General features: G+C 54.1%; 14 protein-coding genes across 14 annotated transcripts; 4 read left to right on the top strand and 10 right to left on the bottom strand.

Moving 5' to 3' along the window:
- Positions 1-118: 118 nt before the first annotated feature.
- DL89DRAFT_325255 (uncharacterized protein) lies at positions 119-893 on the bottom strand (the record flags this gene model as incomplete). The annotated part of the gene is made up of 1 exon (XM_040891513.1): positions 119-893. Exon 1 carries the CDS (start codon positions 875-877, stop codon positions 119-121), a length of 759 nt encoding a protein of 252 aa, XP_040740073.1. The 5' UTR covers positions 878-893.
- Positions 894-990: 97 nt separating this feature from the next.
- Positions 991-2,705, bottom strand: DL89DRAFT_275968 (uncharacterized protein; the record flags this gene model as incomplete). The annotated part of the gene is made up of 4 exons (XM_040889378.1): positions 991-1,146; positions 1,199-1,684; positions 1,979-2,416; positions 2,445-2,705. The coding sequence occupies 4 exons, from the start codon at positions 2,703-2,705 to the stop codon at positions 991-993; spliced, it is 1,341 nt and encodes a 446-aa protein (XP_040740072.1).
- Positions 2,706-5,153: 2,448 nt separating this feature from the next.
- Positions 5,154-8,309, bottom strand: DL89DRAFT_279248 (WD40 repeat-like protein; the record flags this gene model as incomplete). The annotated part of the gene is made up of 6 exons (XM_040889565.1): positions 7,901-8,309; positions 7,393-7,845; positions 6,833-7,343; positions 6,467-6,737; positions 6,229-6,255; positions 5,154-5,376 (listed from the first exon to the last, which is right to left on the bottom strand). The coding sequence occupies exons 1-6, from the start codon at positions 8,261-8,263 to the stop codon at positions 5,154-5,156; spliced, it is 1,848 nt and encodes a 615-aa protein (XP_040740071.1). The 5' UTR covers positions 8,264-8,309.
- A 1,284-nt stretch (positions 8,310-9,593) lies between these two features.
- On the top strand, positions 9,594-12,413 carry DL89DRAFT_270409 (cysteine proteinase). Its single transcript, XM_040888692.1, has 2 exons — positions 9,594-9,799; positions 9,880-12,413. Exons 1-2 carry the CDS (start codon positions 9,628-9,630, stop codon positions 12,393-12,395), a joined length of 2,688 nt encoding a protein of 895 aa, XP_040740070.1. The 5' UTR covers positions 9,594-9,627; the 3' UTR covers positions 12,396-12,413.
- Positions 12,414-12,586: 173 nt separating this feature from the next.
- On the top strand, positions 12,587-13,251 carry DL89DRAFT_270407 (uncharacterized protein). The gene is made up of 4 exons (XM_040888691.1): positions 12,587-12,620; positions 12,688-12,769; positions 12,845-13,040; positions 13,124-13,251. The coding sequence occupies exons 1-4, from the start codon at positions 12,603-12,605 to the stop codon at positions 13,224-13,226; spliced, it is 399 nt and encodes a 132-aa protein (XP_040740069.1). The 5' UTR covers positions 12,587-12,602; the 3' UTR covers positions 13,227-13,251.
- A 50-nt stretch (positions 13,252-13,301) lies between these two features.
- DL89DRAFT_74992 (uncharacterized protein) lies at positions 13,302-14,851 on the top strand. Its single transcript, XM_040892042.1, has one exon. It carries the CDS (start codon positions 13,338-13,340, stop codon positions 14,496-14,498), a length of 1,161 nt encoding a protein of 386 aa, XP_040740068.1. The 5' UTR covers positions 13,302-13,337; the 3' UTR covers positions 14,499-14,851.
- Positions 14,774-15,633, bottom strand: DL89DRAFT_75032 (uncharacterized protein). Its single transcript, XM_040892044.1, has one exon. The coding sequence runs from the start codon at positions 15,524-15,526 to the stop codon at positions 15,050-15,052; it is 477 nt and encodes a 158-aa protein (XP_040740067.1). The 5' UTR covers positions 15,527-15,633; the 3' UTR covers positions 14,774-15,049.
- Positions 15,634-16,428: 795 nt separating this feature from the next.
- DL89DRAFT_75030 (uncharacterized protein) lies at positions 16,429-17,401 on the bottom strand. Its single transcript, XM_040892043.1, has one exon. The coding sequence runs from the start codon at positions 17,237-17,239 to the stop codon at positions 16,709-16,711; it is 531 nt and encodes a 176-aa protein (XP_040740066.1). The 5' UTR covers positions 17,240-17,401; the 3' UTR covers positions 16,429-16,708.
- DL89DRAFT_307431 (uncharacterized protein) lies at positions 17,272-17,829 on the bottom strand (the record flags this gene model as incomplete). Its single annotated transcript, XM_040890916.1, has 1 exon — positions 17,272-17,829. A coding segment is annotated over one exon (558 nt), but the record flags the coding sequence as incomplete, so codon positions are not given.
- A 148-nt stretch (positions 17,830-17,977) lies between these two features.
- DL89DRAFT_74967 (uncharacterized protein) lies at positions 17,978-18,746 on the bottom strand. The gene is made up of 2 exons (XM_040892041.1): positions 18,105-18,746; positions 17,978-18,028 (listed from the first exon to the last, which is right to left on the bottom strand). Exon 1 carries the CDS (start codon positions 18,653-18,655, stop codon positions 18,191-18,193), a length of 465 nt encoding a protein of 154 aa, XP_040740064.1. The 5' UTR covers positions 18,656-18,746; the 3' UTR covers positions 17,978-18,028; positions 18,105-18,190.
- Positions 18,747-18,800: 54 nt separating this feature from the next.
- On the bottom strand, positions 18,801-19,416 carry DL89DRAFT_275966 (NAD(P)H:quinone oxidoreductase, type IV; the record flags this gene model as incomplete). The annotated part of the gene is made up of 2 exons (XM_040889377.1): positions 18,801-19,089; positions 19,118-19,416. The coding sequence occupies 2 exons, from the start codon at positions 19,414-19,416 to the stop codon at positions 18,801-18,803; spliced, it is 588 nt and encodes a 195-aa protein (XP_040740063.1).
- Positions 19,417-19,935: 519 nt separating this feature from the next.
- On the bottom strand, positions 19,936-21,461 carry DL89DRAFT_275965 (WD40 repeat-like protein; the record flags this gene model as incomplete). The annotated part of the gene is made up of 3 exons (XM_040889376.1): positions 19,936-20,148; positions 20,204-20,527; positions 20,592-21,461. 3 exons carry the CDS (start codon positions 21,459-21,461, stop codon positions 19,936-19,938), a joined length of 1,407 nt encoding a protein of 468 aa, XP_040740062.1.
- A 234-nt stretch (positions 21,462-21,695) lies between these two features.
- Positions 21,696-22,684, bottom strand: DL89DRAFT_270403 (uncharacterized protein). The gene has a single exon (XM_040888690.1). It carries the CDS (start codon positions 22,408-22,410, stop codon positions 21,763-21,765), a length of 648 nt encoding a protein of 215 aa, XP_040740061.1. The 5' UTR covers positions 22,411-22,684; the 3' UTR covers positions 21,696-21,762.
- A 311-nt stretch (positions 22,685-22,995) lies between these two features.
- DL89DRAFT_249666 (DUF1751-domain-containing protein) lies at positions 22,996-24,065 on the top strand (the record flags this gene model as incomplete). Its single annotated transcript, XM_040885168.1, has 1 exon — positions 22,996-24,065. The coding sequence occupies exon 1, from the start codon at positions 23,043-23,045 to the stop codon at positions 24,063-24,065; it is 1,023 nt and encodes a 340-aa protein (XP_040740060.1). The 5' UTR covers positions 22,996-23,042.
- Positions 24,066-24,090: the final 25 nt, after the last annotated feature.

Genomic DNA, 24,090 nt, shown 5'->3' with positions numbered 1-24,090 from the left:
GCATGTGGTGCAATCTCATATATGCATCCCCTTCACCCAACGTGAGACAGAAGTGTAGCTGCTTAATTCAAAAAATGACATAGAAAACATTTTGCCAGTCAGCACGAAAAAAAAACCATTATTCCGGATTGGCGGTGTCATAAACGATATACCGGTCGTACATTGCCATCGGCAGCGTCGAGTCCATGAACGCGGCCAACTCATCAACGAACATTCCGGTGTGCGAACCCAGCACTGGCTCAATCAGCGGCCCGACCACCTGGTTGTCTAGCGTTCCTGAATCCTTAATTATAGACACAACCAGTTCCTCTAGTATTGTTGTGTCAGAGGTGTCCAAAATTACAGCAATATCCCGCTGCACCCACGCTCGGCACCGGCCACTGACAATGGCTTGTCTTACGAGTTCCGGGGATTTCGAGACACGTGTGCGAGTACTGGTTTCAGAAAGGAACGCTGCACGGCGCAGGCTTCGCGAGTACACAGCCATGCGCTTGCGGTGCCCTTGCTCGGAGTCTTTTTGGCTGTCCTCAGGCCATCCATACACCCTTGTCTGCTGCCGTAGCCGCCTACTGTGGACCTCGACTGGCTTGCCAGGCTCACTAGCAACCGCGGTCTTGACGATTTTGCCTGACTTTAATTGCTGGACAACAGACTGCGCCTTGCCATTGCAGAGCGGGCAATGGGGGCGGAATTCGATCCACTGGCAAATGCACAAGTAGCAGTATTCGTGGTAGCAGGGCTCTACGTAGCTCTGGTGTGTCACTGGCTGTAAGCAGATGGGGCACAGGTACTCAGAGTCGTCGTTGTCGGAACAATCGCTGCATGGGCCTGCCGATCCGCCGCTCACTGCACCCGGCGCCTCCAAATGATCGTCCATCGTCACAATGTGGAAATACTGCAGCTGACAACGCGAATACACAAAATACACTCACGCACGATGCACACATTAAAACCTCAGTTACATGGATATGGTACTAACACAAACACTGTTTACTGCAGCCCAAACCCTTCGCTTTCGGTCAGGGCCATGGCAAGCTTGTCACGGAACTCATCCTTGGACCGATAACACCAAATGCCCAGCTGGTTGAAACACGTGTGGGCAACCGGCAGCCGGCGGAAGTCATCACCAAGCAGCACTAGTTTCAGCTTCAGTTGCGATCCAGCCGCCAGCATCGGCAGGCGATCCGTGCCAGGTCACGAATGCCAGGAAAGCACGCCTCTCCTTTGGCGCCATGTCATTCAGAATTTCCCAGAACCAGGAAGTCAGCATCTCTTCGTAGTCGCCGAATCCGGCGTACTCTGTGATCTTCTGCAGAATCCTTGGATCCCAGTCAGTATCGGACCCATGCACCATCAGCTCAACCTCTTCGGGCTTGAACAGCGACAGGGCATTGCCTCCACACACATAGAAGAAGCCACGCTTGAAGGGCTCGAACTGTTTAGCAATCGAGTCGTTCAAGATCCACTGCAGATAGCGCATCACGTACTCGACCCGGTTGGAGCTAGTAACAGGGATGTTGGAGCCGTTAGGGACTAGCGGCACAGTGATGACGTCGCCGTAGGCGTTGTATGTTGCCTCGAATGTCAGGCAAAACACATCCTCGACGTCTTGGCCGCGGTATGCAAGGAGCTGGCGCAGACCACGGGCAAACTGCGGTCTGAATTCGGCGACGTCAGCCAGCATCTCGTTGATTTGGTACTTTATCTGTGCCGAGGCGCTCAGAAGCCCATATATCGGCGAGCTGCTCTCGTTGCCATGTGCAGCATGCACTGCTACACTACCGGCAGATCCAGAGGCTGTGGACAGCGGTTTGTTGCCGGTCTTTCCAGCAGCGGCTTTGCCTGAGCTGCTGGACTTGCCCTTGGAGGGCGTGCTGGGGCCGTTGCCAGTGGCCGTGATAGGTGTCTGCGGTTGGCTCTGGGTGCCTGAGACGATCGACGGCGGTTGGCTGCCTGTGGCCCTGGCGCTCGCAAGCACGGAAGACGTGGCAGTTGGGTTTGCGTAGAATTTGGTGCGCAGTAGCTTCTTGAACACAGCCAGTGGCAGGTTCAGATCGAGAATGGTCGAGTTGTAGAGTGCCAGCCCAACTACAATGCCCACAAGGAAGTACTGGTTGGATGTCTCAAGCGACGCTGGGTTGAACCAGTATGCGCCGCCCCACTCGGTGTTCTCCTCCGAGGCCAGGCTGGAGTCGTCCGACTCACGCCTAAACATTCCGTACATTGGGTTCATGAGCTCACGAACCAGCAGCATGAACCACTCCTTGGCGAGGCCACCAGCGTCTATGCCTTCTTCGCCAACAAACTCAATCTTCAAGCGCTTCTTCAGGTCCTGTTCGTGCGACGCGAGCTGGTGCAAGGAATCCTCGACAAGGCATTTGCGGCGGACCAGCAGCTTCAGATGCGGCTGGTTTGCCTGGTTCGCGCGCCGAGACAGTGATGACTGGAAGAGGGCCTGAAATCACGGCCTCCTTGACCTTTGTCTGCATCTGGCGAGCAGCATCAACCTGCATGATCTGCACCTTGGCTCTGAGGCTGAGCAGGAACGGGTACTGGCAGAACGAAAAGGCACCCGGGTACTGTGCGCGCCATGCGTCGTAGTCTGCAATCAGGTTCATGTTGTCAATCGCCTGTACGTAGAACGCCTCAACAGGCAACTGCGATCGCGATGACAAGAGCAGGTTGGCAGCGTGCAAGAGCGCCATGACTTTGGCAGCAGTCACCAGGCGCCAGTCGTGCTGGTACATGACCAGCGAGCTGGATTTTGGATAGAATATGCCGTCGGCACCCACATAGTAGTCGTCGAAGTCCACGCCGCTGCCCCAGTCGTTTGCCAGAGAGCTGAACGGGCGGGCCCGCGGCAACAGTAAGCTCGGCGTCGGCGCGACGCCTGCGAGCTGGCGCCTCAGAACTCGATCGTGTGCGGGTGAGCGAGCTGCGCGCCATGACGCTGCCTGACGGACTGCCAGGTTCAGCGGTCCCGTCAAGCACGCCAAACAGCGAGTCGCGGGCGGGGCGCACCGACGGCTCCTCGCTAGTCTGCAAATCCATGGGCATCGCCCGTAGCATCAGGCCTGCCACTCGTGGCCTGAAACCCCTCAATGCACATGCTGACGGTGCGTGGGCGGGATGCCGCGGATGGTCCGCGCATGGACCGGAACGGGCTGGTTGGAGGCTTGGGCTCAGGTGACGGGAACACCATGCGCGATGCAGGGGCCGTCTGTGTGGTCGGCTTAGGCTCAGGTGCAGTTCGGCGCATGGGAATGAACGTAGTCATCATCGACTCATACATGGATTCGGTCTGCTGCCTGAGCCTGTTTATTGCCCTTCCGCCCAGCGGTATCGGCGATCCAGGCGCCAGTGGCTCCTTCTTGTTAGGTCCGCCCGATTTGAGCGGTACGTACTGGCTGTACCTGGAATTCGTGTCTGATCCACTGGTCATATCCTCGATACCGCTAGACTGGGTGTCGCGAGCATGGGCCATAGGCGGTGGTGTCAAGTCACTGTGCGTCGGCGAGCTTGGAGATCCGGGTGACTCGGTTTTGCCCAGGCGCCAGGGCGCAGGCAGGACTGCTGACGGGTTTGCAGACAGACTGGCGATGGTTGGTCGAGCATCCATGTCGTAGGCGCCAACGGTGCGGCTGCGCCGTTTGTTGGCAATCCGGTCGTTGGGCTCAAACTTGACCTGCTCGGGCACGCGCAACGGGCTCGGCGTGTCCATGTGTGCTAGTCGCTGACGCATGCTTTCAACTGCTGATCTCGGCGACGCATCGGGCGGGGTGCTGCTGAGCGACGGGAACTCGGGTGCCCGCACGCGCGGTCCCGAGATGCCCAGCCCAACGCTGCTTGCCGAGTCCTGCGCACCACCAAATGTTGCAATATCAGCCGATTCAGAGGTATCAAAGTCCGATTGCATATCAGAGTCGGCGAACTGCACCGAGTTCAATGGCTGTCGCTTCCAGGTGCGCGATGACTCGGCGCCCACTGTGCCTGCCCGCTGAGCCCCAGTGTTGCTGGGCTTTAGGGCTCGCCGGGCAGCCAGACTCCCGCCAATCCCGTTGATCACGCGGGGGTCGTTTTCAATATCGCTCATCATGCTGCGAGGCGTACTCGCGCCGCTGCCGCCGGGCGTCGCGGACCCGTCCGATGGGCTTTCATCGCGCGGGCTCTGGACCCCTGGCGAGTGCGTGTGCGCTCTGTTGCGGCTCTTGTCGCCAGAACGCTTCTGCAGCGCCTGGCGACTGCCAGCAGCAATGGAAGGCGCATACGTAATGCTCCTGCCACGCTGCTGGAACGCTGGCAATTCTGTCTGGTTGGACTGCGACGAGTACGATGTCAATGGCACGGGCCGCTGCGTCGCCTGGCTGCGCTTGCGCGCGCGGTCATACTTTTCGAGTCGGAACGAGAGGAATTGGTTGACCAGGGCGACTTTGCGGCTCAGCGATGAGGTGCTGTGCTGGGTGAGCCACAGAACCAGGGTGTAGTGGACAGAGTTTGGCAGGTTGGCCAGCAATCCAATGATGCTTTTGGCAATGTGGTGGTGGTATGCCGACTCTTGCGGGAAATTCTGCTGTAGAAGCAGCGGATTCTACGTTGTGCGCGGGATAGTGTAGGTATTTTTAGATTGAGAATCGCCAGCAACTCGCAATGTCAAGCGTAGATCAAGCGCCGTTGAATGAGATGGGCCGGCTGTGCACAGAAATAGCCTCTTACCTCAACAATAATGAGCAGGAACCGGATGTCATCCTTCGTCTCGAGCCGCCTAGTAGCACATCCTTCGGTGTTAGTGCTGGGTGTCCAAAAATAATCGACAAGGAGGAATTCCGCAGAGCATGCCTGCGAAAAGGTGGGGGTGGCTGTCTGGTACCGCAGATGTGCAATTTGTGTCGATCTAGATGCCAGGAAGCAGCTTTCTGTGCCACGGTCCGTCTACTTACCGTCCTGGTCTGTGTAGAATCTGCTCCGTTCCCGTCATCAATGCCCGAATAAAGGGCGGCGGCTACACAACAGCGGGCTCTTGTATTTTTAGAACGTCATTTGCTCCCCAAAGACCAGTGATATCCCCAATCAGCCTGCAACTTACCAGTCCCAGAATAATTTTGTATGCTGTGCGCACCTCGACAAGCGAAATGCCGGGGTCGTCGCTTGTCACCTCACTGCCATTCGGAAACGACACATTGAGGACGTCCCAGTTGCCAAAAGACTCTCTGATCATTGCCTCGAGAAGATTCTGCTTCTCCGGGTGCTTCTTGAACGCGAAGACGCCAGCCTTGAGGCGATCCAGGGTCAATGGTGGCGGGGCTATCCGTGGCTTCGTCTTGAGCTGCCCGTTCTCCATGATCTTTTCTATACGCTCCATTGGATGCAGGTCGTTGACTGTTTCGCAAGCCGAGCATTTGTAGCACGTTACTGTCGGCGGAATGGTTGTCTTGCTACATAAAGGAACTTAGGAGTCAATCCATTGAATGCGCTTTACTCACAAAGAGTGCTCTGAGCCCATGCTCCACCTTACCTCCCGCAGCATATGCATATTTCCGTAACCTACATATGGATAAAGTACCCAGAGGAGAATGGCCCGGAATGCGGTCAGTTGTCGAAAACCTTTCGGGCAAGTATACATAGTGTGGGCCGGACCACAACACAAAAAAGGCATGACTCTCCGCACCAGCCAGTATTGGAGTCTACACTTGCCTTGTCCGACTTTGTGGGTATTTTTGTTGACGCGTTGACAATGGAGTCGTCATCGTCATCGTCTTCGAAGTCGCTCCAGCTATTGTTGTTGCCGTGTAGTCGCCCACGGGCTTTCTTTTTGAGTGTCCGTAGGGGCGACAGGAAGTGCGTCACCATCGCTTATATGCACGCGGACCCAGGATATTCGTCGCTACGATCTATGTATACGTGGTTTGGGCTGTGCGTTCGTGTGGTAGGAGCTGGCTCAAACGCTCTAGCACGGGAGCGCAGGCAGGAGGAGTAGGCTGAGGCGAAATGCAACAAGAAATAGTGAGCAAAAATATAAATTCAAAAGTGTCAAGCCCGGAGCGAAGAAGAGGGAGAAAAATGGGAGCGTGTGCAACTAGGAAAATATTCGGGGAAGAGAAAAGGCGTAGCAGCACATTTTTGTATACAGCCCCAGGAGGAAAACAAGCGGCAGCGAGATCTGCAGGCAAGCCAGCTCAGCATGACCGGCTGTTCTGACGGGGCGACACGGCATGGATGTTTTCAACCTACTGCTCCACTTTTTTCGTCCCATGCAGACTTGGACGGATCAAAGCAGAGGAGAGGCCATTAAACGGTGCACTCTGCCTGCTCTATTTGTTTGGGCCAAAAAGAGGAATGCTCAGACAGCCTTTGCAGAGCTCAGACTTGGCAGCTATGATACTGCCGTTTCGGCTTCTGCATGCGTTCTTGATTGCAATGGAAGGAACTGTATTCTAAAGGAAACGGGCCGCGTCGTCACTGGTAAAACTCGTCGTCCGAGTTTTCGTCGTCTATACTGTGCGACATGGCGCCCTGGCGGATCTCCACCGCCTTGTCGTCGTCGCTCGAGTCATCAGCAACGGCTGCTGCTTGGCTTTTGCGGGCCTTCTTGGGCAGCCGCGAGTGCAGCTGCTTGAACTCTTCTTCGTCCTCGTCAACCTCGAAGTCGGGGTTGGCAAACATGTCCGTGAACCGGCTGTCTTCGAGAACAGCGCTGGCGGAAGCAGCCTTGGCCTTGGCCCTCTTGCGCTGCTTGCTACCTCCACGCGACACCTCCTCATCCTCGTCCTGTCCTCGTCCTCAGCGTCCTCTTCCTGGCGCTTGGACTTTTCTGCCTTCTGTAGCTGCAGCAGACGCTGAGCAAGGGCACGGTTGACCTTGGGGAGCTTCGTGGTGGCGCGGATGCGGCTGGAGCGGGCCTCGGCCAGCTTCTCCTGGACGCGACGCAGCCGGTACTCCTCGTACGCGAACGGATTGGCAATGGCCTTGGCACGCTCGTAGAGCCTGAGATCAACAAAGAACCCGTGCATGTACGGCTTCAGCACAGGCGTGCCGACAAGATGCGACAGGCCCAGGGCATCGAGCTCCTTGCGCACAACAAACTTGTAGTCATCGTAGACGGTCTTTTGCGGCGTCTCCTCCATCTCCTCAGTCAGGTTCTCAAGGAAGTGCGCCCAGCGCGGGGCCGGGCCCAACTGCGGCACAAAGTAGCTCTGGATCTCCATGCCCTCGTTGGCCACAAACATCAGCCCGCTGTTGGGCACAACACACACATCGTTGATGTCGTTTGGCGGCTCAATCGACGTAAACGGCTTGCCCGACTCCACCGACCACAGCTTGATGATCTTGGAGTCGGCGCTCAGGATCTTTCGCCCCCTCCGTATCTGCCGACTCGCCACTGTACGTGTTCCTAACCGGCTCTAGCCATTTCAGCGTCTTGATTGGCAACCCATACTGCTGGTCCTTGATCTGCCACGGCCGCGTCTGCCGCAGGTCGTAGAGAAGGACGTGGCCAGACGAGGTGCCCACTGCCGCGCCCAGCCCGTCGTCGCGGAACTCGAGCGCCGAGATCTCGACGCCGCTGCGCGTCCCATCAATTGGCTGGATCACGTTCGCGATCGTTGGCTCCAGCACACCAATGCGGTTGCGCGCGCGCGGGTCCCAGAACTCGACCGACCCGTCCTGTGTGCCGAACCCAAACAGCTGGTGCGCTGGGTTCACCCTGACCACATTGATGCCTGACGAGCTCTGCGTCTGGAATGGATTCAGGAACCTTCCCTGGTCGACATTCACTCTGTACACCTCGCTTGACGCGCCCCCCACAAGCACATCGCACGACGGCGAGTGGTAGGCCAGGTCACGGCCAAACTTGGGAATCCGTACCCGGTGCAGCATTTGCCCTTCGTTATGGAACTCCAGACACCTGTCGCTCTGGAAGGTGCACTGATTTTGTCCAGTCGTCGCCGAGCAGCAGAAAGTTAATGTTCTCGTTGTCCGTGTGCCGGTCAAACTTCATTGACATGTGCGCAAACTCGTACACGCGGATCTGTGGTTTGTACACGCCCGTCGCCATACAGAATTCACCGTCTTTGGTCGTTTTTATGCGCATCGAGGCCTCGGGAAACCCAAAATCCTGGATCAGCTCGATCCGTGTCGTCCACTCGATGTCCTTTTGCAGCTCACGCCGCTTGCGCCGCGCCAACCACTCGGGGATCTTCCGCGAAAGGTTGCTGCCCGAGACCGTGTATACTTTGACGTTGTTTGTGCTCGTCGCCGGGAGGACCATTTTAAAACAATAGTGAATGTGCAAGTAGAAAAGTAGAGAGAGTCGCCTGAAAGGGATTGAAGAGGTTGTTGAGCTGGAAAAAAAAAAAGTTGGAGAATACCAAGTTTTGTAATCACACATCCTGATTTACTGGATGATCTGTTGCTCTAATTATTCCAGATTATGCATTGGCGATGCCCAATGTACCAGATGCTCTCATACATCACCACACTCAAATATACTCACTGTATTGTCGCAAATAACAACATGGTAGGTGAGTATTGATATTAGTTGATACCGGTGTGGTTGGGGATTTGCCATTATGTGGTTTTTGGAGATATGAAGATATGTGAAAACAGAGAAAAAGGAAAAGAAAAAAGAGCGACTATCGATCTCAGTCATTGGCCATATCTCGGCAGCGATGCCCACCTCAGCCGGCACATAACAAATATCTCAATGCCATATTTAATCTAGTTCAATTATCCTAACCACCTGAAAGTAACTATGGCTATTGGCCTTCAAGGGTTGCTGGTTTTCAACTTTTGCAGCTGTGCTTCTAGGAGAGCAAATGATGCGAAGTGTCAGAAGTTCCGAAGCGATGTATGACTCGATTAGTATGTGCTGTATCTCAGGTGCGATACACTTGGATAGATAGGCTCCTGCAACTGTCTGGAATATGTTTACTCTCCAAGCACCTTTCCACGACGTATATTGGAACGTATGAAATATGCTATATGGAAGAAGGAGTGAGGAATCACCAGGTGAAAAAGGCGGGTGTCCGGTCTAAGTAGTGGCGCCGGCCCGTCCTGGAATAATATGGCTGGCCATTGTGGCCTAGGAGTCTTGATCCATGGGTTCTTAGAACCATGAGGATTTGGAACCACACAAAGAATCCAGCCGAAATCGCAATGGCGACATTCAGTGCCACTAGCATCTTACATATATAGTATATCGGCCTCAGGCGATGAAGCCCCGTAGCAGCCTCCTTGCCACATTATCGACTGTCTAAACCATACTGACTAGCCGAGCTCGCATCGCGAGCGCCATAAGTCTGGTAGAAATGGTAGGTATCGAAGACTCAGTCGCCTAAGAAATAGTATTAAGATATACAGATTGATTATCAGATTACTAGCCCAGCCAGCGGTCGTGGTATGATGTCATGCGTAGTCTTGGTTAAAGAAAAGAACGGAACAGTGGGCAATCCGTCAACATTTTGATCACTCAGCACTGGACTTGGCGTCAGGCTGAGAGAAATATTGGCACGCACACCCGCGTCCCATGAGCTAATCACAGGGTTATTATAAATAGCAGCCGTTGGGTGGGCAAGGGCGGAACTGCAGTTTTCTTCCGCCATTGCCCTCATTTCGAATTCATATTTTTCACCTATGTCTCATATTTACCATGGTGACCTTGGTCCTCCCCCGCAGTACGAGGGGTTGTATTCATCGGCGCCGGCCCCAGCGTCGTCGCAAAACACATACGTGCCACCCCCAGTTGCTAGCCAGAGACAGCAGGGAACCCAGCCACTAGTACGCAAGCGGTTTTCTTCGGCTGAAGGTACGTGACTGCAGGCACCGCACTATTGCTTAGACCATGGGAAACGTATTCAAAGATACATGCAGCTACACCCTCTGTAGACCGCAGGCTGCTGGATGAGTATGTGCCGTTATACAAAGGATATGTCGAAGAGGGCCATAGCGTGTATCACTGGGAAGTCGACAACTGGACTGGCCTTCCCAGTGCCGCGTGCAGTCCAACCTTTATGGCTGCGGGCCAGGAGTTTCAGATAACTGTCCACAGGAACGACGGCCACGCTGGTAGTCATGTCTCTCTGTACCTCATGTGCATGCCCACTGAGACCGACGGCTCTGTCCCCCATCTGTGTGCGTATTTCAGCCTCGTCATGTCGAATTTCACAGACCCATTGTACAACCAAAAGCAGGCTTTTGAGGTCCGCTTTACGCCACAGCAGATCCAAATGGGCCAGACCGAGTTTGCCAACCAGAATCGCCTGCACACAGCCCAGCACCAGCACGGCCGGCCGATCATTGAAAACAACTGCGTGCGGATCAGCGCGTATGTGCGCGTAATCGAGGATGAAGCCGGTACGCTTTGGGAAGATGTAGATAAAGCCGATGTCTACCCGTCGGCCGATCCAGTTGGATCTACGGGTACTGCAGACTACCCGTTCCTGAACTCTCTGCTCCAGACGTACTACCACATGCGAATGCTCCGCAATGACATCTATGCGGTTCCAACATTCGACAAGGACGCAAAATCGTCGATAGTGCGCGCGGCACAGGAGATATTCCAGGCACTTGAGGTTGGCGATGGGAAGCCGATCAGCCACCAAATCTTGGTCGAGGTGTTGAGGAGCAACAGCATTGGCGCAGTACCCGCCACGCACACCCGTGAGCTTTGTGGTGCGGTACGCCGAGAAATCGCTGATGCCACCCTGGACACTGTTGCCGAGGGCATGGCTCGCCGCTTATTTTCTGGTCAGATACGCCGGACTGTTGCGTACCCCGATATCCCGTTTTCAGAGACCAGAGTAGACGAGTACTTTGATCTTGCGCTGCAGATCGGGGACGGCGGGAGCCTGAGCAGCGCGTTGGACGAGTACTGCAAGACAAAGCAGATGCGGCCAGAGGACATTCCGGGTCTCCAGCCTGGCGAACGGGTCAACGCATTGCAGAGCATCTGCTTTGAAAGCTTTCCACCGGTCTTGCACATCCACTTGAACAGATTCAAGCTGGACCACGTCAAAAGGAAGGTGGTTGGCAACCCAAACAGATTCGAATATCCAGAAACAATAGACCTCAGCGAGTTTATGCCCAATGACGCTGGGGCCCGAAAGACGTGGACATACTCGCTGTACGCCGTATACTACTACACAGTACGTGGTGCAGGAAGGCCAGTATTTGTCTCCAACATCGCTGCTGGCCCGCCAGGAAAGTGGCTCTGGGTTGGCGAGCACACAGTGGTGCCGATCCGCAAGTACGATGTGCTCTCCCTTGATCACGAGCCTGATCCTGTGCCGATTGCACGAGGAGAACCGCTGGTCCCATTCAACAAGGCTGACAGGGTCTGTATGCTGATGTATATTCGCGACGACCTTCGCGATATTGTTATCAACTCCAATGAATCGTGGCGACTCAACCAGGCGCTCAGAGCACGGTCTACCCTTATGACATCGCTGGGTGATGCAGACGACAACATACCGCTTGCGAAGCTGCAGCTGAACGATCGCCCACTGAGTGAAGTGTCAGCAACAGATACCCAGAGTCTTGCAACCGTTGTATCGCAAACCAGCTCTAGTGGTCCTGAGGCAAAGGCAGAGGAGACGATGGACTCGGGAGTTCTGACCGACCCAGTAGCCGAAGAGCAGCAAAAGCCGCAGATGATATCCGTGCGCATTGTCGGCCGTGCCCACTTCCAGACTCACCAGGGCTTCGATCTCTACAACTTTGACTGCCCGCCCTCACCGCCAGCCAAACAGCCCTTGGAAATGGAGCTGCCGCCCAACTACCTGCTGAGCGAGCTGCGCCAGCTTTATGCAATGTGCATGCATGTAAACAAGGCATCCATGCGTCTCTGGTTCCTGGTGCAGCGGCCCAACGGCACAATCCGCTGCAACCATACAATCGAGTCGCGCACAGAAAAGACCCTAGGCGAAGTGGTTGACATGTACTCGCGGGATCCCCATTTGGCGCGCTTTTACTGTGAAGTCGGCGAAATCCGCACTCCGCGCGCGTTTCTTTCCTTCACCGAGCCCGCGGATCTCTGTGCTATCTGCATCAAATTCTACAACCGCCAGCTGGACCGCATTGTTGGGCTTGGATTGCTCTATGTGGATCTGGAGAAGAAGGTCAAGTCAGTCTTCTCGATAGTGCGAAAGATGGCCAAAGTTGATTTAGGAGCTTCGTTTGTGGTATATGAGGAGGTGGGCCCAGGCAAGGTCAATAGGCTGGATCCGGAGCGCACGTTCATGTTTTCGCAGATACTAGTCGGCGATGTACTTTGCTTCGAGCTAAAATCAAACACCAGCGGACCTGGTCAGATTCCCGAGAGATCTGCCCTTGGGTTCTATGCACGAAGGGCAAAGGAGTTGGGGCTGGATCTGAACGATAGAGCTGAAGGCTCGATCTTCTAATACATTGCCCGATATCCCAGCTTAGCATATTTTGTATAAATACCCCTGACTACTCACCCTCGGGTTACACTCATCCTAACATAAGTTTATTTCCTGTGCCTAGGCGCGTGTGCCATAATATCTGTCAGATTTATATGGTGCTCATGAGATCCTAGAACAGGACTCAATAAAAGCGCTGTGTGTCTTGAACATGTACTGCACTTCACAATGAACTCCCATCCAAAGGCAAGATATATTAGTGCATAATGTGTATTTGATGAGATGGACGACTAAAATGGACATGCAACAGTAGTTCAAGGAGGCTGCATCAATGTGTGGGCAGTTCCCGCGTCGTGCTCGAATACTGTTTCAGGCATACATGAACGTCAAATACGGTAAGAGCTTTCCAGAGTTCAACTTCACACATGTGCAGCCAGAGGGTATTGACTAATCGAGAAAAATGCAACTAGAACAGCGACATGACAGCGTCAAGATGGAAGTGCTAGAGAATACACAGCTACCAGTACTTACATCTGCCGCACCCACAAATAAGCAAAAAATGCATATTTTTGTCCCGGTATCAGCAGCAGAAGACATTTCGATTAAGCTTCTAGGCGATATCCTTCGAGATTGTCAGACATGCGTTGCGCCAGAAAGTCTAGAAAGGTTAGTAGAAATATAGACAGCATACTTAAACTCTCATGGTAGACACACATATAACTAGTCCTAACTTCACCATGGCTATATAGTGTTCATCTTGCTATTATCGACAACGATTCGACTATCGTCTACTACAAAATCAGCGAGGGGCTGGTTTTACCGACGGAGCCTGAAGACTCACCTTCACCATAAGTGCAGCCTTTCCTATTTAAACCAGAAGTATTTCATAAAACATATTCACCAACAACCAGAACCACAGCCTTGTAACCTCTTTCACGCACTTATCTCTCTTTCATTATTGCCATGGCACCATTATTGCTGCTATCTCCATCTGGAGAACCATATAGCACAAACGGATTCCAGTCACTCTCGGATAAAAATACGCTTTGTCTGCGGTCTGATAACATACTCAAACATGCAGTCTCAGCTTCGCCACAGTGGTGCCCTACACTTGATGTTCTTGCTATCCCGGAGGGCCATGCATTACGTCTAGTGCGGCTAAGCGGTGGGCAGACGGTATGGCGTCGGCTCCCACAGGATCACCTCCCACGACATGCTGCCCCAGATGCCAAGAAATCGGCTACAGACCCTGATCTTGTCAGCGCATTGGCATGGCACCCTGCAGGCAGATACATCGCAGTTGTCTATGCCGATGGTCGAGTGGTACAGCGCGAGCCGGCACATGGCGAAATCATACACGAGGCGAAGATCAATCTCGACGACGATGAACGTGTTGTGAGCTTGCAGTGGGTCAAATGCATGAGCTCTGAATCCAATAGCCATATGCCTAACCAGACTATGGATATGCAGCTTTCATTGCCAAGGCTGGCTCCGCTGAGAAAAGGCGAAGACGGCCCTGGGCACATCAACCCGTCGACTTCAGAGGACCTGACAGCTATGATTGCTGTAACGAGCCACGGCACAGTCTGGATGAGTCTTTACGGGACATTTGCTCTGCCGCTAAAGAGGGTAGCAACCCTTGACAGCACAGTGGTGCGCGCTTGTATCAGCAGTGACACCAGAAAGCTGTTTATTGTGACCAGTTCCAACGACAGACACGAAAGCCAGCTGTCTATCCTGGACACGTCGTTGCTGGCGGTATCATCGCCTCTGCTGAGCGAGCTGGCCTCATCATCTGCGCACCTGTCAGGTCTCTGCTTGCACCTGGGGAATGTTATCGAATCGATTGCCAAGGAATGTGTGACCCGGAATGAAGGGTCTTCACGCCAAACGCTGCTCGATAGCTTTGAGAGTGTGTTGCGAGACCATGGTATCGAGGAGGTAACCAGCCCTGAAGCTGAACTAACTCGTCTTGCAGTGACTGGCCGTGCCACGGATTCATCGTCGCAGTTCCTGCTGAACAAGTTTAAGATAACTCGTCTGAAAAGCTGGGAAAGTGCAGGACGTCCTAGGTGCGGTAGATATCACCAGACTCGCTTACCAGCACGCACTGCCGGCTATTGAACGCACTATGCTAGCAGTCACCAACCTTCTGCGCATAGTCAACACCGAAATTGATACAGATGACTGCGATGGGAAGCAGCGTGTCTGTTGTCAGCTGCAGAGGGTGGTCGTTGTGCTCGCCTGGCTGTATTCTCGTGTCGACGAGTTTATGCTCGCTGTGTGTGAAGAGCAGCGGGAGAATCAGGAATTTGTCGACTGGGCATTATTAACTATTGAGGATATCATCTGGCAGAATGGGGGATCCAGCAGATCTGGGAGTCGTGACGAGCAGCGCAACGAGGATGAGGGTGCGCGACCGGTGCGCCCACATGTTGATTACAGGCTGCTGCTCAGATTCATTCGCAGCGCATTCCGTCGACCGCAAAGCGAGTATGTGAGAGAATCCTCGATATCCGACATTGTGTTCATGGATCGCAAGCACGAAACTCGAGAGTTAGTTGACGTCTATATCGATGTTTTGGTCGTAACATGCTACTACAGGGGCAGGAAGCTCCATCAGCTCGGAGCCCAAGCCGATTTCTCAGTTCGTGTTTCCACTCCAAGGGATATCCTTAAACAGGCTCTTCAGCGTACTGGTGTGCCTGACGAAGAGGCTGGCTTGTATGCTCCGCCAACGTGCCAAGGAGACTCTCCATGCCATTCGCAGTCTTATTGATGAGGCACTGAGTTGGTCGTCTAAAACATTGAGCCACGTTTCTCAGTGGGATGCGGACCACGTTCCCTTGTACACAGAAAACGGATCCAAAGGCGAACAGTTGGTGGATATGCACAAGGTCAGCAGTAGCACACATCCAGCAGCCTGAGGTGTACCTAGCAAGCACTGTGAGAGATGGAAGGACCCTACAGATATCGTGCCTTTCTGCTATCGCCGAGCAGTCGTCAACCGCAGCGATAGAACTAGCTGTGCAAGTTCGTGAAGGCAGCACTGTATCGAGCTTTCCTATTATTGCTTCTGGAGTCTCATTCTTTGATGACCGTTTGCTTGGGATCGTGTTTACTGTCAAAGGTAAGCTGGCGTGGAGGGCCATAGACCACAATTTATATCATGCTATGCTGTTGCTTATAACTCCCAGTCTGCTATGTAGGATTTGACACGCCACTCCTGGGTGCCATTGAATACCGGAACCCGCTGGTAGTCGGCTACAGCGCTATAAGCTCACCCCACTAATACGCAGGTAAGCACAGAATAGTAATTACATGCGTGACGTAATGGCTGTCCACTACATTTGTAGATTTGTGCATTCAATGCCTAACGTGTGGTTCGCAATTATATGTAGGCATTGGTATTTTCCAGACTGCAGGTTGTGAATGGAGCCTCATCAGAATTCCCAATGGCGCTATCCTAGCAATGGAGCAAAGGGGAGGAGATGCATTGCGGTAATTGAGAAGTGCGGACGACAGTGGTGGCCCTTCGACATGGACGAAGAAGATGAGTATTCCGAGGACGACTAGGGGGAACGGCGCAATGTAATTAGCCTCAACTATCACTTTCGGGCCATCCTGTCCTTGATCCATGCAGTTGTGTGCCTACTCAGCACGGTTTTTAGTAAATAGAATTTATACAAGCAGAAATTTGTCTAGTCATTGGCGATGTTGACGCTATATGGAACGAGGATAACTTGGGTTACCTACCTCCCTCGGCCAGCAGAATGGCCCATTAATCAGAGAACACAGGTGTACTGCGCTTCCTGATCTCACGGAAGGAGCGGTTAAGTGCCGGATTGAGTAAGAACACGATTAGGCACAGAAACCCCTGCATGGCCTTTAGCATGCCCGACGCCTCGTTGACATGGAATGAATTGCGACGAGATCTTGGCTAGCAAATAGAGCCACCGCACCACACACATTACAGTCAGTGTGCAGATCGGAATCAGTGGGTAGAGCAGCATGCGCACCAGCACCATAGGTGAGATAGCGAATGGCGCGTTGCTTTCCGGGTGAATTCCCATGCATACCTGTGCGGCTATGTCGGAAATGCAGAGGAGCAGTTAGGTTCTCCAGGCGCAGTTTCGGTCGCCGTCGGTTTTGACGAACATTGCGAGGATTTGTGTGCGGACTGCTGGTCCCAGAGTTACTACCGGATGAGGATAGCGTCCAACGCGCACAGTGGCCGTGACGTGATGGTCATTGGCGTGTGCTGCAAAGTGTATTGTAGGCGGAATTTCGAATAGCTGTTGTGCCACTGGCATAGACATTGAGGAGCCTGAAGTTCAGCCTCTGCTGCTTCGATTTCCAGTGCTATCATCTAGTCGGGGAAATGTACTCGTCGATGCCATTGAGTGTCTGCTGAGTGGGCATATCAGTCTGTACGCTTTGCCGTGGGGCAGGAAGCTGCGAGAGCAATTTGTCGGCTTTAGTGGTACCAGATACATTGGATATGCGCAGGCTCTGGATTGCTGACAGCAGCCTATCGTCCATATCAACCAATGTGTCGCCAGGCGCATTTTCAAATGATAATACCTGGATCGGTGGGCTTGACAGTGGTGCGAGTCTGCTCCGCCATTTCGATTTCCTCTGCACGGTGTATCTGAGGATAATTCACCCGGTCGCAGCTGGGATAAATGACCGGTGCTTGGTGACCGTGTGCCTTTCATCAGTTCTTTTCCTGGTTCTGTATGGCTGCCTGATGTTTCTGATACCACCGCGTTGCTGCTGGTGAATGTGCGGACATGTTCAACATCGATGAACTCCACGACTCTCCGTGATTGAGGCACTCTACTATGGCTGCCGGTAACACTCATCGCCGCGAATATCCCGAGTACTGCGCTGTCGCTCAATGGCGTTGTTGTCTCCCTCTTCTGGCGGAAATAATGTCGACGTCGGTGACAATAAGATTTTCAAGCTGAGAAGGCCAGGCGCGGGCGAGGTGGGCGCGGTACCGGCGGCTCAGGGCAATGCTTTTGGCCATTTTGCCTGCGACCAAGAGGATAATGACAAAGCAGTAGATGATTCCAAAGGCAACCCACAGGTCAAAGGCCATGATGTAGTAGATGGTGGCGGCACGCTTGCTTTTGAATTGCACCGAGAAGGATGTGGTTGGCTTGGTCTGGTACCCTGAGTGGTAGATGAGCAGGGGCAGGGTGAGCACAAAAGCAACACCGGTGGCCACTGGTACGTACCACTGGCGCACCAGCTCGACCTTGTCCCTCGACCACTGCTTTAGCTGTGTGAGCATAAAGTCGGTTGCGATGGCAACGTTGAGAAACACAAACCACAGCGGCATGGCGAACTGCGACCACAAAAGGAACCGTATCAGGTGCTCGTTGCGCTGCAGGTCCGTGCTCGCATCCGACAGTCGCAGCGAGACAGCCGATGCCGAATGCGATATCAACGACTGGATTCCTATCCATAGGCTGATGCGAAAGGTTGCTGTGTAGGCTACTGGTGGATGCCATTTTCGCAAGGAATAGAACGCTGGCGAACATGATAAATCCGGAGACAGCTGAGACTATTTGAACTATGAACGTTGTCAAGTCCAATACGCTTTTGTAACCATCGTCCTCCATTGCGTGCTGCTTTCCGTCAAACGACTATAGAATTAAGTGTTTTTGAGTTGCAAGCTGGGAGTTTTCGCGCTACGCTTCGGGCAGTGCTCAGAATACTCACTTTTGTACGTTTGTGTTCTTGGCTAGCTTTTCTATTTGGTCTGATATAAATGGCTTTAGATGGAAAGTAGATAGCGTGTGCGTCGGCTACATCCACATAGACAAATCCGGAGGCAAGTGCGTGGCAACAAAGTATATATAGCAAAATAATACACGGGTGTTTATGTTCAAAGAAAGGGAATAATAAATATCGACAGTTTTTAGTATTGCATGGAAAAGAAATAAAACTGACCTACGCGCAACGACACGCTTACTATCTGTTGCAAAAAAAGGTGTAGTGATAATATAATTCTTTATCCTCTGCCTCCATTTTTGCATCCATGCATGCAAGTGCAGTTGGGTGGAGGAAGGAGGGGTTAATGGTGGCGTACGTACGCTTTCGTTTTTCTCTATATGAGCGACACGTCGCACCACGTCCTCTCTCTTCCCCGTGTAGGAAGGAAACCCACCGGCAGCCAGGAATACAAAAGGATAGGCATTTATTTTCGGGGATATATATGGAGAGGAGCAGATGATATGACCAGTGGAAATGTGGTGGCCCGGCGGCTTCATTTGGCCGAGTAGCCTTGGCAACAGCTGAGTGCAATTTCAGCGACTTATGTATCCCACTAACGGCACAACCCCTCCCTGTATATACCAACACCCCCCCCCCATTGCATGATGTTGAAGAACTCTGCTAGTTAATACTATAATGACCTTAGTCTGAGGCAGTGAGCTTTGAAATAAACTTCCCAAACTCTTCTCCCTGATAGCTTGCAAGCTCAAGCTCCTTCTCGCTCGGCTGCCTCGACCCATCGCCACCAGCAATCGTGCCAGCACCCCAGGCCGACCCACCGACCACCTCCGAGTTATCCGACAGGTTCGGGTTCTTGAAACCAAGCGGCACATAGACGATTCCGTGGTGGGTCAGATTGGGCAAAAAGGTCATAACGGTGGTCTCCTGACCGCCGTGCTGCGAGCCAGTCGAGAAGAAGAAACCCGGCGGCCTTGCCGTACAGGGCTCCCTTGGCCCACAGGCCACCGGTAGCGTCAAAGAAGGCCTTGACCTGGGCGGGCGCGTTGCCGAAGCGCGTCGGGAAGCCAAACAGGAAGCCGTCGGCCTCGGTCAGCTTGTCCGTGGTGATCACGGGGATGTCGGGCTTGGGCGCGGCGTGCATCTTGCCCAGGATCTCATCCGAGAGGGTCTCGGGGAACTGGTAGACCTCGACATCGACATCCGAGTTTTTCTCAAGGCCCTCCTGGACCGCTTTGGAGACGGTGTGGATGTGACCGTAGGTCGAGTAGTAGATGATGAATACCTTTGCCTTGGCCATGGTGGTTTTTTGATAAGAAAGCTACAGTTGTTAAAGAGAGAAATGTGTGAGAGAAAAGACTTGCTGAACAAAGAAAGGCGCGATTTCGATGGCCCGAAGAACCTTGGGCAGCGGGGTGAGGTTTATATTGCCATGGCGATGGTGTCATGCTGACCAATATTGCTACATCCCCGGATCCTGAAGGGCGGGGGCATTTCCCATTAGAAACACGACACCGCTTCACACTGAGTGGGTGGAAATCGCTCGGAGGTCTTGCGTAACGAAAAACAACAAGTGCGATTCCGCATCGATGCGGTTTCAGTTCGAGTCTGTGCATGATCAAAGCGCGGCTAACGCGTGATAGCACGCAAAAATGATAGCCCTATGTTGTGAAATACACCGCTAGAATAAAAAAGAATTAGGACAATGATGGTGGAATAATTGAAAAATGTTGGAAGTAAAAGGTAGGAGGGAAAGGGGCGAGAAAGATACACACAAGGATATGCCAATTAACAACCAAGGAGAGGGGGTTTTCTTTGCTCACAACATTGGATCAAACACCGCCACAACATTGTTGGCAATGGCGGCGGCAATCTTTCCCTTGCTGGCCCACTGCACGTCATGTATGCCATCCTCGGCGGCAAAGGTCTTGAACAGCGTGCCATCCTTGATACTCCACACACGCACCTTCTTGTCGAACGACCCGCTGGCCAGGTACCGCCCGTCGGCACTGAACGTAAAGCAATGCACGGGCTCGGTGTGTGCCGACAGCACTCCGCAGACACGACCCCGAATGCACATCCCACACCCGCACGGTGCCGTCAAACGACGCCGATGCGACAATGGCCTTGTCGACACGCGGCAGCCATTTCACTGCATATACTTGCTGCGCGTGGCCGACAAAGTCATGCACAGGCGTGTCGCTGGCCATGGACCAGACCTTGACGGTTCCATCATCGGACGAGCTGGCGAGGTACTTTCCGCCCGGGTGCCATTTGATCGAATTGACGTCGCCCGTGTGGCCCACAAACGACCGTATGGGCGCCGACTCGCCGACCCGCCACACCAAGATGGACTTGTCCGCAGAGCACGACGCAAACGTCGTGTTGTCGTTCCAGTCGATGTCCAGGGCCTGAGGTGCTGTGGGCGCGGAACTCCTGTTTCAGCTGGCCCGCGCCCATATCCCACAACGCAACGATGCCATCCAGGTACGCGCTGAGCAAATAGTTCCCCTTCTTGTTCCACCGCAGTGCAATAATGGGCACGGCCCGCGGGGCAAAGGCGTGTTTGGGCTCGCCTGAGCCTGCCCACACGCACAGCTGGCCGGCAAAGCTGGCAGTGGCCAGCAGCGAGCCCTGCGGGTTCCACACCAGTGCTGTGACATCCACTGGTGAGCCATTCGCCAGCGCATCATGCTTCAACACAGCCATGTACGCCGGGTCCGATTTGCCCTTCGAGAGATCCCAGATCCGCGCTGTGCCGTCGCCTGCACCCGTCGCCAGGACATTTGCAGTCACAGGATTCCACGTGCACAGAAACACCGGCGAGCCGTGCCCACGCAGCATCTGCACCCGCTCGATGATCCGCGCCTTCCTGCCCTTCCCAGGCTCCGCATACGACGGCTTGCGCGACTCCTTCTCTGTATCCGGCACATCCACGTCCATCTCATCCGACTCGTCGTCATGGTTTGCGTCGCGCGCCTTTAGCCGCTTGCTTGCCTCATGCACTAAAGTGTGTCCACCGTGCGCTGCTTTGCTGTCGTCCTGCGTGTGCTGCTTGTTTTTGCCCTTGTCCGTCTGGGCCGAACACACATGCTTGCCTAGGATCGAGAACGGCGCTGAGCACGTGCGCGCTGTGCCGTCTTCGTTCAAATGTGTCTCGACGTCCATGTACTGCAGGCCCTTTTGCAGCACCTGTATCAACAGACCCGGCTCGACGTTGGGAATCTCCTGGTCAAGCTTGCTTATTTGTGACTCAAACTGGAAGGCGTACGACGAGTGCAGGAACCCGGACTCCTTGAGGTACCGGTACACCAGGTAGTTTACCTCGTCGCTCTTTAGAACCATTTGTGTTGTGTACACCAGCAGAGGTGCGCGTATGTGCGTGGGTCTCGAATGTTCAGGTGCCGATTGAAAGCGAAATAAGTAGCAGAAGCTATAAGGGGATCCGAAGAAAGGGGGCGGGATTGGAGTGGGAGGGCTAGAAAGAAAATGGACACTGAATCGAGGAAAAAAGAGAGCGAAATTGCAAAATAATTTTTCCACCCCTGCGCTGTTTGAAGAAATGCGCTAAAAGCGCCAAAAAATCATGCGCGCGTCTGATTGGCCAAGGCGCGAATCGCTGGAATTTTTATTATAGAACTGCATTTCAGAGCTCAGGACGGTTGCCGGTCAGCTTGACGTACGCTTCGATGTACTTCTTGATCGTGTTGTCGAGCACGGTGGGCGGCAGGTCGATCTGGGTCTTCATATCAAAGTCGATGCTGGTCAGGTAGTCGCGCAGATACTGCTTATCGTAGCTGTTCTGTGCCGCGCCAACCTTGTACGTGGCAGCCGGCCAGAAGCGCGACGAGTCAGGCGTCAGCACCTCATCAATCAGAATCATGTTGCCCTCCTTGTCGACGCCAAACTCGAACTTGGTATCGGCAATAATGATGCCCTTGCCGGCAGCGTACTCGGCCGCCTTGGTGTACAGGGCAATTGCGGTCTTGGCCATCTCGTCGGCGCGCTCCTTGCCGATGATCTCGGCGCACTTGTCCGGGTGGATGTTCATGTCGTGGTCGCCGTACTCGGCCTTGGTGCTGGGCGTGAACAGCGCCGACGGCAGCTTCTGCGACTCGCGCAGGCCGGCCGGCAGCTCAATGTCGCAGACAGAGCCCTGGCTCTTGTACTCCTTCCAGCCCGAGCCCGTGATGTACCCGCGCACGATCGCCTCAATGGGCAGAACCTGCACGTTCTTGACCAGCAGGCTGCGTCCCTCCAGCTGATCACGGTACTGCTGCACCGAGGCCGGCATCGCCGAGATGTCGGCTGTGATCAGGTGGTTCGGGATGATGTCCTTGAGGAAGTCGAACCAGAACACCGAGATCTGGGTCAGGATCTTGCCCTTGCCAGCGATCGGCTAGATAAAGGGGAGGGGAGAGAAAACAGCTTCAGAACCCGCTGCTTGGTATGATCACACAAGGAAAGTGGTACCAAGTTCGCTTACCGTGTTCATGATAACGTCGTAGGCGCTGATGCGATCGGTGGCGACAAACAGCAGCGACTCGTCGTCGACCTTGTACAGATCGCGGACCTTTCCGCGCGCAATAAGCTGCAGATCCGGGCAGTTGCTCTCGAACAGGGTCTCAATCATCGGGGAGGTAGACGGGAAGTAAAGAAAGAGTGGCAATTAATGTGAAGAAACAAGGGAGGGAAAAGCAGAGGAGAGAAGATACGGGCAGCTAGAGTGGGAAGGCAGAGGCGATCGATAGTCCCGAAATTTTTTCTAGCCCCCAAAAAACCCGAGCCAGCCTTTTCACCTGTGGTGATCCACTGAGGCGAGGGGGTTAGGTGTGGGTGGCCAGGCACTGAGCCTGAGCGGGGCTGGTGACGATTTCCTCCTCTTTCCCTCCCCTACTTCCGCATAATTATTTCAACAATCTAGCAATGAGCAATCTGGTGCAGCATGCACGCGGCCTGCCGCTGGTGACAAAGGCGGCGGCAGCAGTGTATTTTGTGTTTTCTTCGGCGTCGCTTCTGCTGCGGTTACGAGTGGAGCCAGTAATCAGCGATGACCCTATACATTTGGCAGGACTCGACCCGGCGCGGTTCCTGCTGCTGCGCCCCGGGTTCATCATCAGCTACCCGTGGACAGTGGTGACGACAGCGTTTGTAGAACCCAACATTGTCTTTATGCTCTGCGGGCTGGCGGTCCTGGTGACGGTGGGCGGCTTCCTGGAGCGGCAGTGGGGGCCTCGGCACTATGCGCTGTTTCTCCTGGTGGTTGGAGCGGTGCCCGTGGTCACAGCGGTCCTGGCGGTGATTATTGTGTGCACAGTGCGGGCTGACTCGACGCTGCTGTATACAACGCAGATTGGCGGGCTGGCGGCCATGGTCTCGGGGTTCGCAGTGGGTCTAAAACAGCTGATCCCCGACTACAACGTCAAGCTGTTCCGCGGCTCAATCGGGTTCCGCATGAACGACCTGCCCGGATTCTACACGCTAGTGGCGCCAATCATGTTTACGCTGCTGGGCAGCCTGGGCGGCGTACTGCTGGTGAACATCGGTTTCTTTGAAGCGTTCGTTTACCTGAGATTCTACAAGCGCGACGGGCCGATCCACGGCGACCGCAGCGACGCGTTTGCGTTTGGCACGTTTTTCCCCGAGTTCGTGCAGCCGGTGGTCAGACGGATTGCGAATGGCGTGTATTGGGCAGCAGTCAAGTGCAGGCTGGTTATGTCCGACGAAGGGTACCAGCAGGCCATTGATCTGGAGTCGGGCGTGCCTGTGAGGACTAATCCGGAGACAGGCGAAGTGCTGGTGGGTGAGGAGAGCGATAAGGACCGGCGGCGGGCGCTGGCAGCGAGGGCGCTGGAGGCGCGGCTCGAGAACATGGACACAGCGTCATCGTCGGCGGCAGCAGCGGCTTCGGGAAGCAGCGGCTCAGCAGCAGAGGCCTTTAACAAGTAGGCTTATCACTTGGCTCTGATTCTGA

The sequence above is a fragment of the Linderina pennispora genome (assembly GCF_002104995.1).
Source record: "Linderina pennispora strain ATCC 12442 chromosome Unknown DL89scaffold_18, whole genome shotgun sequence".
In the NCBI taxonomy this organism is placed as follows: domain Eukaryota; kingdom Fungi; phylum Kickxellomycota; class Kickxellomycetes; order Kickxellales; family Kickxellaceae; genus Linderina; species Linderina pennispora.
Note: the sequence above shows the minus strand (reverse complement) of the source record. Positions and strands in the feature narration are given on the sequence as shown.